At 40.3% G+C, this 14,680-nt stretch overlaps 1 protein-coding gene across 2 annotated transcripts in view; it reads right to left on the bottom strand.

Annotated features, from left to right (window-relative positions):
- Positions 1-14,680, bottom strand: part of MATR3 (matrin 3) — an 18,045-nt gene that overhangs the window by 1,662 nt on the left and 1,703 nt on the right. The window contains exons 2-13 of one of the 2 annotated variants that reach the window (XM_005429210.2): positions 10,854-10,915; positions 10,278-10,319; positions 9,923-10,026; positions 8,652-8,704; positions 8,049-8,174; positions 7,319-7,444; positions 6,965-7,135; positions 5,614-5,745; positions 4,407-4,450; positions 3,547-3,937; positions 1,554-1,947; positions 844-965 (exon numbers count right to left, since the gene is read on the bottom strand). In XM_005429210.2, the coding sequence (XP_005429267.1) occupies positions 844-965; positions 1,554-1,947; positions 3,547-3,937; positions 4,407-4,450; positions 5,614-5,745; positions 6,965-7,135; positions 7,319-7,444; positions 8,049-8,174; positions 8,652-8,704; positions 9,923-10,026; positions 10,278-10,319; positions 10,854-10,915 (1,767 nt within the window). The remainder of the gene's footprint in view (positions 1-843; positions 966-1,553; positions 1,948-3,546; positions 3,938-4,406; positions 4,451-5,613; positions 5,746-6,964; positions 7,136-7,318; positions 7,445-8,048; positions 8,175-8,651; positions 8,705-9,922; positions 10,027-10,277; positions 10,320-10,853; positions 10,916-14,680) is intronic. The other variant, XM_031063804.1, reaches the window with a different exon arrangement.

Below are 14,680 nucleotides of genomic sequence, written 5' to 3'. Positions count from 1 at the left end.
AAAAAAAAAAGAAAAAAGAAAAAAACACTATGGTGATGGATGAGGTGAATTTTCTTCCTACAAGATCCTGCATGGGAATTGATTTTCTGTTCTACTCCTTCACAGTACTGTTTGGTGACAATTTTTGTGCCATCTGCCTTCCTGGGTCCTTTGTTTATGTAGGGGTTCCCTGTTACTGCAAGAAGGCAAATGTTTGAATTATGAGGTGCCACATTCTCCTTCTCTGTGGAGCCCCTGGGGTTTCCTTTCAGCTCAGGGATCAACTGCCCTGAAATGCATTAATGTGACACTGCAGGACTATCAGAATTCCTTTGGGATTGCCCTTTCCTGGAGGTCATGTTTGCAGCTCACAGTATGAGGTTACAGCAGCAGCATTGTCACTCATGCCATGCAATCATGTGATACCTCATCCAGTTAGAAAATGGAAAAAGTGCTCACAAAATCAGAAGTTGCAAAGGTTTTTCCTTTTTTAAACATATAAAAACTTCATCTTAAGCTTTGTTGACTGCTTGAAAACACTCTCAAAGGGACAACTGGAAGGGATCTGGGCCATCTGTATTTACTCTGCATCATCACTACTTCTAGGCCTGGCCTTATTCCAATTGGAATTCCCTCTTTAATCCAAATTTACAAGATAAAAAAAAATGCTGGAGCCACTCTTTAAACTGCGTATTCTGCATATTGTTTTCACAAGATGACGTTTTGGAGAGGTCTATCTAGAGTTAAAAGTGAGTAAGCCAATTTCCACTGCCTGAAAGGTATTTTTATTCTCAGTCCAGTCTCGTTGAGCTCTATTCCCCAGAAAGAATCAAGCCATTTAAAATGAACAAGTTTTTGCCTTACCTTCAACTTTTGATAATGAGGAAGGCTGCTGCAATGGGTCTTTTTTGCAACATCTTCATTTGTGTAGAACAGGGAACACAATTTGCAATAAAACCCTGTTTTGGGTACCACATAATTCACACCTAGAGGAGTAAACACCACAAAATAAACTAAGAGATCTACTCTACATCATTTCTTTTAATGTCATATGTCATTTCACCTAAATCTTAAAACCATAATTCACTTTACATTAAAAGCTGCTTTATCTTTAAAAGTCTCTGTTTTAGTTTAGTCAAGGAGGGGCCTAGTAGTAACTAAATATGTGCAGGTTTTTTTTTTTTTTTAATTTAATAATCAACCTTTTGAATTAAGGGTCCATTTTATTAGGTCCTTCAAGAACTCACAACATTTTGTGATCAGTTTTGGAGTACTTAATATGACTCTGAACTATTACCACTGTTGTGCTTTGTGCTAGCAATTGAATTTGTGTTGCTAAAAGATACCTCTGTCAATTTCTGCCTAAGGAAGGGGTTATGAAAAACTCTATGAAAAGAAAGAAAAAAGGAAGAAAATACTGGGTTTAGGGCAGGAGTGAAGAAGGGGGAGGAGGGGAAATCCCTAAAATGAAAGGCTATGGGGCAATGTATTGCCAAAAACAAAAGTCAGATGAAATGAGAAATGCTACTGCGATGCACAGAGACATTTTGGAAAAGAAATGGAAACAGCCTTACCAACAGGAATGTTTGGCTGGTATGGCCCAATCCTAAATTCATCTGGGACAAGAGGTTTCTCCAGAACACTCTTTGTTTCCTGCTCGCCCTGGGGGTCTGTGTTTTCCTGGGTGCTTTTCTCAGTATCCTGTGCTGTCGTAGCATCAGAAGCTTCAACATTTTCAGCCTTGGCATTCTCTTCGCTTTTCGTTCCGTTTTCTAACGTTTCACTCTCCTGCTCTGGCTCCTCAATCTTGTCCACCTTGATCTCTGCCAGGCTGTCCTCACTCTTGCCCGCAGCCTTGGCTGCCAGGCCGGACTTGCGCAGCTTCTGGTGGTCGGAGTCCTCCTCGTCGCCCACCTCGTCCAGGGTGACAAAGCCCTCCATGCTGCGCGGGAAGCCGCCCACGTAGCGCTGCGGGGACAAGGGGCCGTGTCAGCTCAGCCTGAGTGCTCCCCTCAAACCCCTGAGCTTCACAGCACAAATACATTCTCAAACTCCTTCTATGAGAGCTGCCTCGCTCACTCACACTGTTACTCAAGGTTTAACCAGCTCTTTTTGTACCCCACTGCCCCCAGAATCAAGGATTCCCTTTCACAATGATTTTGTTTTTGCATCAGGAGTGGCCACTGTTTCACCACAGCAGCATAATTTCAACTTAAGAACAGAGCCAAAACCACCTAAATTCTCAAGATGAAAGTTCTTTTAACATGAGTACTTTAAATGAAAGTAATTTTGGAGTGCACAAATTTTGTTTCTATTTGAGAATCCCATAAGATCCTTGAATTCATGGCCTGAACAGAAGGCGAAACCTTACCAGAACAATTCTATCCCCATTAATGGTATGAAAGTTCATAAAAAAGAACTAAAAACTCTTTTCAACCAGTAGAAAGCTTGGAACATCCCCATTAAAACAACCACTAAAGCACAAACAAAACCAAACAAAACCCAACCCAAAGCCACCAACCACCCAAACTGTGAAGGCCTCTGAAGATCCAGGTTGCATTAGAAGAGGGACTGTCTAAATTTGGCATTTTTGGAAATGCTCCTGCTGATATGGAGATATCACTATTCCATATACTTAACAGCAACTGAGAGCAGGACTGAGGCAGCATCAGCTTTGTGAATGTGGGTCTTCAAAGAATGAAGTCTGGCTCTGAAGCAGTTTATCACAGCCAGTGCCCACATACCAATAATGAACACTAAGAAAACTGGGAAATGCCATTTGCATGGCCAGTATCCATCTCAGCACCATTAACCAGGTTCCTGACAAGGACCCCCCAAAACTCAGATCCATGCACATCTCATTCACTAATTAGGAACATGCTTTTCTTGCAAAACAACATTCCAAGTCAACAAATTATTACAACTTTGCACACTACTCCACAGAACTGAGTGTGATTAACAAAGCATGTAGGACATAAAAACCACAAGAGTGTGGGATGATGTGATGAGGAAAAGGGAATTCACAACAAGTAGCTTGTGACTGGAAACATCCTGAAAACATTTCTTGTCTTTCTCCAGTGGGAAAGGGGCCCTGGCTAACTGCAGATGGCCCTACCTGCCCCTCAGTTTAAGGTGTGTAACTGTACATCCAATTCTGTCCAAGCCTAGATTAGCCTCAAGCCCCCAGTCCGTTATTTTTTGAACATTATTTCTGGCTCACGGGTAACTACAGACAGTTTGCTGAGAAACTGCTTGGGAGAACACAGTTCCTGGCTAAGTATTAATCAAAAAAAAGGTGAAAAGCAAGCAAATCCCCAGCAAGCAACAAGGGTAGAAGCCCCAAAATTAAAGCTTCTGTCAAAACAGAATCAGGGATTTATAACTGAATCCATGCGCAAGTTACACCCAGTGAGATCTTCCATTTTCTTCACAGGAGCTTTAACACCTGTTCCCCTCCAGACAGGTGTTTTAAAGACCCACAGAGGAAGGTCTGCACCAGAATGTACGTGGTGTGCTACCTAAGTTAGACTGGGCTTCCCCCACTCAGCAGCTCACTGTGTGAGTTACCTTTTTAAGCTTTTTCTTGGCTGCTGGAGTGGCTGCAACATTTCCCTCAGTTTTTACAGTCGCATCATCAGGTGTGTCCTTTTTTTCCTCAGGAGCCACATCAGCTAAATTGGCAACATCTGCATCCTCTCCTGCTGAGCTGCCACTTTCTAACAGTGCAGCTGCCTCCTCCTCATCCACCAGCAGCTCATCTTCAGACTCCAGGAGTAAACTGGGCTCATCTTGCTCTGTCTGTTCCCCACTTTTGGCACCTGAAGGCTCAGCAGCATCCTCCTGTTTCTCCTCTTTCGCTTTTTCTTCTGTATTGCCACTTTCAGGTTTCTGAGCAGGTTCTGTTTTAGACTTCTTATCACTGGGAGAATCTTTGCTGTCTGGGGAGTATGTTCTCTTTCTGTAAAGAACAAAGAACATTGCTGCTTGTAAACCTGGAGAGAGCCCAGAAATTACTAAAAAAAAAGATCTTATTTCTTTAGACAAGCCTGGAAACGACTGTGTTGCAGTTCAGAAAATGGGAAGCTGAGGGAAACCCTGAAGGACATCATTCTTCAAACATACAAAAGGCTGCTCCAAGGAGAAATTATCCTTACAAGACAGGACAACTGCTTGTGGGTTTAAATTGCAGGAAGGCAAGGCTAATTAGGGACTGCAAAGGATTTCCTGAGGAGCCCGAAGAGGCTGTGAAATCTCCATCATTAGAGGAAGAGGGTGGGAAGCACACTTGAAACAGTTAATCTCTGGGCACAACCTCCAGCCATTTGATCTCAAAGCTTGCCTGACTCTTTTGTATTGTTTCTATACTCTGAGTAAGGTATTTTCATATTTCCTTTAAACAACATCATGCTTTAACAATAGGAAATTACCTGGTTTTATCCTTTTTCAGCAGTTCAACTCCTTTGTTTGGAATCTAAAATAAAATTTAAGAAATCTGTGAGTCACAGCAGACTATGACTTACACAACTGCTGCAGCATTAATTCAGACCAGAATCCAATCCAGACAAGTGCTTCCAGCTACATTAACCCCCAGGAACTCTGTCCATGCCACCCACCAACTGATCAGTAAACCTAGAAATCCCCTGCCTTAATTCACAGTAATTATTCAATACAAAACAAATGAGACATCCTGCTCCAGAAAATTCACATACAATTCCTGGCTTGTTTATGAACCAACAGCATGTAGTGTAGGCAGTGGCACAGATCAGTCCTAAGCTGTACTTTTCTCCATCATTAGTGGAAACCTTTAGCAGACTCCCATCACTTCACTTGTTTATGAATTACTGAACAGGAAATGTCAGTTGTAGGCAGTAAAAAGGAAACCTATTAAAATTGCCACTAAGTGCTCATTTTGCTGCACTACCATGTGCATCAGTAAGATTTCTTCAAGTTCCATAACAAAGCTGATGTTTCTAGGAGATAGCCTGACAGTTCAGATTTCTCCTACTTTCATTATCACAGGACTTGATTATTATCACAGAATATTCTGAGTTGGAAGGCACCCATAGGGATCATCAAGTCCAGCTCTTCAGTGAATGGCCCAAAAGGGTTGAACCCACAACCCTGGCATTATCAGCACCATGCTCTGCCCAGCTGACCTCCTCTCAGTTTTCTACCTACTGTCACAGTCTGATGAAGAACCACCTATAACTGCATGAATATTACCCTGGTGTTATGTATAAAACCCTTCAGTCAACCTTTCCCTCCTTCATATCAGCTGCACAGGCAGAAATGCAGTTCTAATACATTTTAAGTTTTCACAAACCTTCTTCATTTTCAAAGATAAAGGGGAAAGAAAAAGGATCCCACATTAGAGAATGTTCTAAATGAAGTAATTTTAATTAAAACCTGCATAATTTACTCTAAAATCTGAATTATAGTAACTGGGTTTAATCTGAAAGGAATATCCTTTAACTTGTCTCATAACACCACACTTGTGCCAAGTAACTGCACTTGAGGAGCCAGAAAATATCACAGCCAACTGTTCAATTTTACATGCAACACTGAGTTTTCAACAAGCAATGGCTGTCATTTACTTTCCTTTATATCTTCAACTACAATTAAAAAAGTCCTTACCCTTAACACCAGTTTCTTGTACTTTTCAGATAAATCCACTTTCACACATCTGCCTTGGAACCAAAGTGCTTTGTTGGCACAATGCTCAACCATGGCCAAAGCATCTTCTCTGGTCTCCATCTCAATGAAGGCCTGAAAAGATTAAAACACATATTAAAAAGGACTCTGAAACAAACAACACTTTTCCAGGCAGCGATTTAACTTAAAGCACAGCATTTCCAAATACTGAAACAAAACCACGAGGTTCAACTACATCCATCCTCACCAAACACTTTAACATTTGCCCAAGTGCTCTACAAACCCCAGCTTCTCCATTCAGAACATCTGTCCCAGAAACAGTTCTGAAATTAAACAGGCATTCAAATAATCTGCCAAAAAAGTCACCATAAAGTAAAATATGATTTAAAAAAAATGTATCAGACAATGAAACTCTTATTTAGTGCTTATGTACCTGGGAATTTCAGGGTAGCTGTGAGACTACCTCAGTATTTTATTTTTGGTTTTTGAGAGAAGGCTGAAACAGAAAGGCAGCAACTGCTGTTCCTCCAGCTTTGTGAGATCTCATGAGGCTGCTGAATGAGCTTTAAACAAACACATCTGGGTTGGAATATCCTCGCCAAAAAACTGAAAGCTGTTTCAGCAGCCAACTTAGACAGCAAAGGGATTTTGTTTTTCCAGTGAAATAAGGTCAGGGAGGACTTCCTAGAGGTCACACAATAGTTTAGTAATTTTTCACTTCTCAAGTGTGGCATTAGGGGATTCAGGCACCCATCTATATGTAAGAGCAATAGAACTTTCTTTTTTACTCAAGAGAGCAATGAACTGGGACAGTAAAGCTTAAAAAAATTAGAGCTAAATACTTTAAACTCCTGTATATTTATAGAAATCCTGTCCATGCACATCCAAAGCATTTCACTATACACATGCAATGGTCTATCTTCAAACCTTACTCTTCCAAGCTAGGAAAGCACAGTAGGACTGCTTTTGTTTAGTTTTAAAGAATGAAAAATAAAGGGTAAATAAAAGAAACATGTAACAGTGGAATATATTTATGTTTCATAGGTAATGGTTTTTCAGCCCTAAGAAAACAATCCCAAGGCTCCATGCAGGAATCTGCATAACCCAATAAGTAAATCTCCATGCTGAAATATTTTTTTTCTGTTTTTAAAGCAGCTCATATTCCAGGGACATCTCACAGGAAGCTCCAAAGCAAACCCCTGACCTAGACAGACCCTGGGTCATTTCCAAACCTATGCCAGAGCACAAAGTGCACACATGCCCCAATGAAAGTGTAATTTCTTCCCAGTTAACCCTCCCTGCAAGGCCTGCCCCAGGGTTCCCCTGCAGTCACCTGGCTTTTCATTCTCATGAGGATGTAGTTCTTGATCTTCCCATAGGGCTCGGCCAGCTTGAGCACGGCGTTGTCAGAGTAGCCCGAGTGGGGCAAGTTGCTCAGGTGGATCACACGGCCGAGTTCTGGTTTTGGTGGCTCAGTCTTTTGGTCAGGTTTACCCTCAGGTTTCTAAGATTAAAAGGGAAAGACATTTTTTTAAGACCTATGTAAAAAATATACATTAGTGACTGTTCCTTGATTAATCTGATGCACTGAGAAGTACAGAAATTAGGAATAACTAAAATGCAGCAGCCTCATGACACTGCCCCAGATTAAAATAAGGCAATGCTAAAAAAAGCAGAAGCGTTTTACCTTTATTCTCTTGTATTTCTGTGACAAGTGGACTCTGACTGGTTTACCAAACACCAGGGCAGGTGTTGTTGAATAATATTCCACTGCAGCCTGGGCATCTTCAGTGGTTGACATTTCAATAAACGCCTGAAATCATACAAAATCAAATTAAGTGCTGCTCTTTCAGGAATCTAATTTTGTTTCACATTTTCAAGCTCTTCCATGCTTCCTTTTAAAAATAACTTCATCAGAAATGAAAACTGCTTTTTGGTTACAACGTGAACTGACCTGCAGAACTTGGCAGACACTTTATTTAGGTGCACAAACAGAACTATTTTGTTTGTTTACATTCCACCTAGATTTGGATTCAAAACATTCAATTGCTTCCTGCTTTTTCCACTTCTACGGTATTGCTTTTTTTCACACTTCAAAATAAGACACATTCCATAATACAAACTAAGATCTAATAAGTTTTCAGATAGTTTTCAAACAAGAGCAGAATGTAGTGTTGTTGAGAAAGCAATGAACAACCAACCAGGAGGATTTTCCAATATATAAGTGAAAATGCAGTAATGAGCATTTCTGGAAACACACTCCTCCTTTCCTTTCCCACATGCCCCTGATGACAGATGTGGCATCTCAGTGGGTGGCTGAGCAACTCCTTTTCCAAAAACAAAGCTCAGACAGTGACAGGAAGCCCAGCAGACACACCAGCCAGCCCTACCAGGAGTGCCCTGGGACCCAACCTTACCTCATTGATTTTGTTTAGAATCAGGTGATTTGTGATTATCCCAAAGGGTTCAACGAGCTGCAGCAGCTGATATCTCAGGTTCTTTCCCCTCTGGAAATCCATGATGTGCACAACTCTGCTTGTTTCCTGTTGAACACAAAGCATGTGCACACAGCATGAGAAAATCTGAGTACCAGCAAACCTAAATTCTGCTAAGGCTCTGCTCTACTGGTCTAACTGTCTAAATTTTTAAAAACTATTTTTATCTATCTTCACTCGTGACCAAAAGATGCATCCAGAAAGGCACAGAATTTCTATGGATTTCCAGAGTAAGATGCCTGCCATGCCAAAGCTGCCTTTCCTTAAGTTCACTTCCCACAGCTTCATCATGAAGAGAACCTCTAAAGAAGTTCTGTACAGTTTTGGAATAAATGTTTTGTAGAGTACTCAACACAACAAATTCCCAATCTCATGCCATTGTTTCAGTACTTCCACACAAATTTTAAAATCTCAATTCTAAAGACAATCAATAAATTAAACAAACAAAATCCACACCTTAAGCAAACACAGAAAAATTATACAACAAAAATGTGAGTTAAAAAAAGAAAGAATTTCAATACTAACCACTCTGCCCTTCTGCATGTGTCTGGGTCCTTGCATATTTCCATTTCCAGCTCCTTTAAGAAATTAAATGAATGAACAAGCTTAGCTCAACCTGTAAGACTGGGATTAACATGTCTCATCACGAGTTCTTAAAAGATATGTCACTTGTAATACCAGAGTGAGATCAAGTTCTAAAAACTAATTATTTCATTGCCCTCTAAAAAGGCTTTTTATTTATTTCAGAGCTCTTGTAACTTGAGGTCCTAATTCCTGCTCCTTCTCTTCATTCTAACATTAGAGAAAGAGCTACATTTATTGCTGTTCAGGAACAGCAGAGAATAAGTACAGCCCATTGGAAAAAAAAATCTCCTGTTTAAGTAAGACTTGCCAGAGGAAAACTTCTCTGTACACAAAGGATGTGAGATTTCTTTATCTAAGACACTCCTTATACAATTGAGGATTTAGGCTGTAAAACATCACCAATTCAATCACAATATCCATTAAAAAAATAAAAAAAACCACCAAACAAAACTCCCTTTCAAATAGTTTGGCCTACAGTTAAATCTGAGATATTTTGAAAAATTAATGATGTTATTTTAATGTAATAAAGTATGAATACATCTGTAATTAAAAAAGTCTAATATTTGTAAGTAAACATAGTAATGTGCAATATTTGTAAAAAAATGTGTAAAAAAAGTGTAATATTTGTATGTAAACAAGTAAAATATTTGTACTCTGTCAGGATATCCAGGTAAATTAATTAGTTTTGCTCTTTTAGTTATTTGAACTACCAAAAAGGTAGGAAGAGCATCAGGCAAGAATCTGATTCTTAGCCTCCTTTCCTGAGAGGAAGAGGCTTGCATCATCCATCTTCCCACTTCTCACTTCTATTCCAATTTATTTCTCATGTTCACTTGAAAATAGGGGGAAAAAACACTTAGGACAGTGAATTCTTACCAGAAAACTGCACCAACATGTAGCTACTCAGAAGACAGACAGAAAAATCTCCTACATAGGAAAAAAAATCCAAGTGCTCAACACATGTAGATTAATCTCAGTTAAAAATCACCAGCCATAGGGAGTTGGCAAAAAGGTGAAGTGTGGGAACACAGTACCAGTCTTTAGTCCCACCATAGCCAAAGTATTTTAGCTCTAGTGCTGAGAAAAATATTTCCCTTTGTTGTTTTAGAACACCAGTGACAAATTAAAACAAGAGTTAAAAAAAAAACCAAAAACCCAAAAAACCTAGCTAGAAATTAAGCCTGGTGAAAGTAGGTGCCTGCTGAGGTTACCTCTGGGCCCAACAGGGGGTCCTCCAAGGTGGAATGGAGGTGGTGGTGGTCCCAAAATTCCCGGTGCAGGGTTTGTAGATTGCTGCAACATAAAGGGATCACCCCTAGAAAGAGGAGAAAACACATTGTCATTTTAAACCAAGAAACCGTGAAGCTTTCATTCACAAAACACCCTCATTTCTGCAGAGCTTCTATGCACACAACTCAGCCTACTTTTACTGCTGCCCTTCAGCTGGACAACAAAGGGAGGAATCCATTTGAACCAAATGAAATGTGTTGTTTCACATAAAATGTTAGGAACTCCCTCTGCTTCAAATAAACAATTATAAATACTTCAAAATTAATTACTACTTACATTCCATGTCCTGAATCACTGTCAGGATTCCATTCTGGGTATCTTAAAAGAAACAAAATTAAAAGAAAATGTAAGAAACATGCAATCTCCTCTTGCTGTGTAAGACAAGCAGCGATACCTGGAGGTGTAAGGCAGCTGCAGCACAGGCAACACTCCAGGCCCACTGCCAGAGCCATGAGCAGCCCTGACAGAAATGCTGCTCCTCAGGACAAACTCCCTACTCTGTTTGCAGAACTGCTGGTTTTACAACAAAAATGTACAAGTGGTATCAACAACTACAATTACAACAGAGTCTCAACTGCTAAGTTCCAGCTGTTACATATACATCAGTAGGATTCCAAAGCTATGAACCAGGATCCCTTTTTGTCCTGAAGATGCTCCAAGTTGCTTTTATCCCCTAGAAGGCACAGTAAGTTTTCTAAACTTGCTTTGTGCAACACTTATTTATAATCAGGGAACATCTTGAGCTGGAAAGGACCCACAAGGATCATCCAGCCCAGCTCCGGGCCCTGCACAGGACAGCCAGGAATGGCAGGCTGAGCCCTCCTCCCCAGTTACTGTACTTCCCGTTCATACATTTCGAGCAGCAGCTGACAGCGGCGGCTGTGAGTCGCTCCATTGATGTGATGGTTCCACTCCTGCAGCAAAGTAAACAAGGCACAATTAGCAGCCACACATGGCAGTCCTGCCCACAAAGTCATGGCCTACAGCAGTGTCTTCTCTGCTAAGCTGCAGTTTTGCAGATCAACAGAGAATGGATTCTGTGGGTGGTGCTTTGAGGAGACACTGACACTGGACCTACCTCTTCTCTGCTAACCTGGCTGAAAGGGTGTCTGATGGCAACAGGGCTGCTCCTGCCTCAGAGTGCAAAGCTCCCTGGAAAACTCCAGCCCTGGCACACAGGGCCATGGCAGCCTTTGGAACTGAAGGCTGTTTGTATCTCTTCAGGCATTGCAGAATTTCCTCTACTCTGCTTCATTCCTCAGATTTCTACAGATTAATATGAAGTAAGACTCCAATTTTTAGAACCATAAAGAGGCCAAGAAATTGCACGGAATTCAGAAAGGAAAGACTAAAAGAAACCTAAGTGCATAGCTAGGACAACCTACAAATATATAGGTGAAATACAAAATATATGACTACTCGAGGGAAATAATAAAGGAAAAAAGCAGATCTAAACCAAGATGGTACAAAGGAGAAGTAATGAAATTGAACCATATCATCCAGGTAAAACTCCTCCTGGTTCTGGTTGAAGCACTAGAAAGGAATGAGGGATTTCTACTTTTGCTCTGCAGACCATTTTAACTATAAAGGAAGTTACTTATTTTAGTGCCTGATCTCTGTATCTTTATACTCTTACAATTAAGAGCACAAATCTGTGCTTTATTCACATTTGTGAAGTGACAGAAGCTCTGGAGTTTCCCTCCTGCACATCTGGGAGCCACAGCCTGACCTTCACTCTGCTGCTCCTCAGGGAAGAAAAGGACCAGCAGAGATAAACAGGGGAGAGAGTCATTCAAGAACCTTGAGGCTGAAGGTTTTCTCCAACTGAAGGTTTTTTCTTATCAGCCACATTTTCAACTATGAACACAAAGTGCTCTGGCAACTGCTTTATGTGGCTCTTCTTTAATGTCTGCTTCTGCTCAGCACCCACAAAGGATTTTTGCCTAATCCCTTATCTTTCCAGATTTTTGGTCTCTGCCACACTACAGCAGTCCTGGATACAATGAGACATTCCCAAGGCTCACTGTAGTGTTTCCATATGTTAAATGCCTACCCTGCACTTCTTACAAAGGAGAAAAATCTGGATTTAAAGTCTCTCATAAAGTACTACAATATTACTCCATGATGCTCCTGACATGGAGCAAGATGATGTCATCCCTTTTAGCAAGATGTAAAATGAGAGCACCACTTTTTCTTGTTAACTGCACAAGATGTAGGCTCTGCAACTATAAATAGGCTGGCAATTAGGATGAAAAATAGCCACAAAAAAAAAAATCTACGAACCATTCAATACGAAGTTTCTTCAGTTCAATACCTGTTACCAAGTGTTAGCATTACACTCTAGAAAACAGTCCTTTAAACCCCAAACCCCTCTAAACTCAGGGGCACAGTCAGTAAAGCCCCAGTGGCTGGTTCCACCACACATAACATGCTTTGAATCTGTCTCAACACAAAACTGATGTACAAGTTATCTGCAAACCACAGGCAAAGTTTGGGAGATTTCATTGTATTAAAATGCTTTTAAATTGGCAGAAAAGGGGGATATGATTGTAACTTCAGATTTTTCTTCTCCCCCAGGGAGCAATGGCAGCTCATCTACATTAACTTTTTATTACACAATTCTTAATCTGGATTCCCTTCGCTGCCTGCACCCATTTGGAAGCATCCCCACCCCAGGGTTTTGGGGCACCAGATTATTTGTATTTACAGGAACTCATTAACACAAAGGCCCCAAGCTGAGCGAGAGAAAACCTGAACTGAGTCTGAAAACCCAGATTCCCATTTGGCTCGGTTGATGCAAGCCAGAGGACACTCTGTTCCTCAGAAAATGAGGCCACACTCGAGCACCTAATTTTAGCCAGCCCTCTCCCAGGGCCACAGCCAGGTTCTCCCTCTGAGATCTACCAGGTTCAAGCGTTTCACCTCCAAATTCATCTGCTCAGGTTGCATCAGCCTTTGTCTCCGGCAGGAAAACAATCCCTCCACATCTAACACCTCATTCCCTGATAAAGGGATCAGGATTGACAAAATGCCTGAAGTAACTGGGGCACGATTTACTTCACAGACAGAAAATAACTCGGTCTTAAAATATAAACACATCAAATTAAAGAAGCAATTAAGAACATCACTAAAATAAAAAAAAACCACTAGAAGACTACTCTGCCAATTTAAATTACACTAAGGATGTTTAACACCTTTCTTGCATTTAAAACACACACGGCTTGATCACTTTTAAAATCACTGATATTTTTATTTGGATGTGGGGAAAATGAGATTTTGTTACTACAGTAATAAATTAACATAGTCCCAGCTATGAAAAGCATTCCCTTTCTGCTTTCCATACATTTCGGTTCAAATCAGATTACTTTAAGTTATGTTTTACTTGATTTGATTTTGTAGGAGACACAAAATAAGGAATTGTGTAATGGTTGGGTATGCAAAGCAGAGGAAAGAAGGAGAGAAAGAGAAAATTCTTGTGGTGACATGATTTCTGAAATCAGAAATAAAGCCTCGACTTGGGTCATAAGAACCAGATGATCCAACCACAAGTATTTTATTGTGTACTAGCAGTTTTAAAGTCAAAGTATATTCCTAAAAAGAAAAAAAGTTTTACATGTTACAGAAGAGGTCAGCCACTTAGGTAATGCTGTTAAAAGAACTGGGTATTTCTCATACCTGGAAAGGTATTTCCATGAGGATATCCCTTCATTAGATCTGCACTCCAAAGCACACTAAGAGTCATGAGTTTTTAAAATAAAGAGCTAAAAAGACCCCTACTTACAGGATCACTGGTTGCCATCTTCAAGGGCCTCAGAAGTTAATGTTTTCAATCTAACCAAATGAAGTCCTTTTACAGAACTGAGCATGGCAGCTAAACTGTTAACACTTAAAACTTTAGTGAAAATAAACGTCAAATACAGGAGACAAGAAACCTGGATTACTGTATTTTATATCAAAAGTAATTAAAGCAACACAAGTTCATAAACTGTCAGATCAGGTGGAGCCATACAGCGCGTGCTCTAGAACTGGTTTGATCCTTTCCTTGCAGGGAAAGAATAATTCTTGTGTTTCAAAAAGATCAGATGTACAGAACAGCACTTTTTGAGAGGTAACTGTAAAGAAATGGTTAGTAACAGCAATTCCACATTGTATCAATTTTACAGTAATAGCATGTATTATGTTTTCAATTGAAGGCCTTCAAGCTAATTAGCCACTAATTGTGACAAGATGGGCATTGTATTAGCCAATTAGCCAATTAAATTGCCTAGTATACTGGAAATCAGCAAGATGAGTACATTGGAAAAGGTGAAAGTGAGAAGGCTCTGAAAACACCATCTGAATCATGTTGAGTAACCTGCTCCCTTTGCAGAGCTGCACTAGGCGTGGATAACTAAGAGGGAAGTTTCAGCATCACCGAACACACCCGAAGATCCACTCTACTCGTGAGCCAAGTAAAGAACACTACTAGGAACACAGAGCAGGATACTGCAACAGCAGACTGATTGCTCGGAGAGTCTACAGGGATAGATGCAACATGTGGCAATAAAAAGTGAGTCTGAAGTGTTCTAAGAAAGTTGTGAAAAAAGGAGAAAAATGACGACAAATTTCAGCCATAGTATGAGATAGAGTGTTAAAGTGAAATTAAAAAGGCAAGAATGAGCTAATCTAAAACGTGGTTT

This window comes from Geospiza fortis, unplaced genomic scaffold (genome assembly GCF_000277835.1).
Source record: "Geospiza fortis unplaced genomic scaffold, GeoFor_1.0 scaffold320, whole genome shotgun sequence".
Classification (NCBI taxonomy): Eukaryota; Metazoa; Chordata; class Aves; order Passeriformes; family Thraupidae; genus Geospiza; species Geospiza fortis.
Note: the sequence above shows the minus strand (reverse complement) of the source record. Positions and strands in the feature narration are given on the sequence as shown.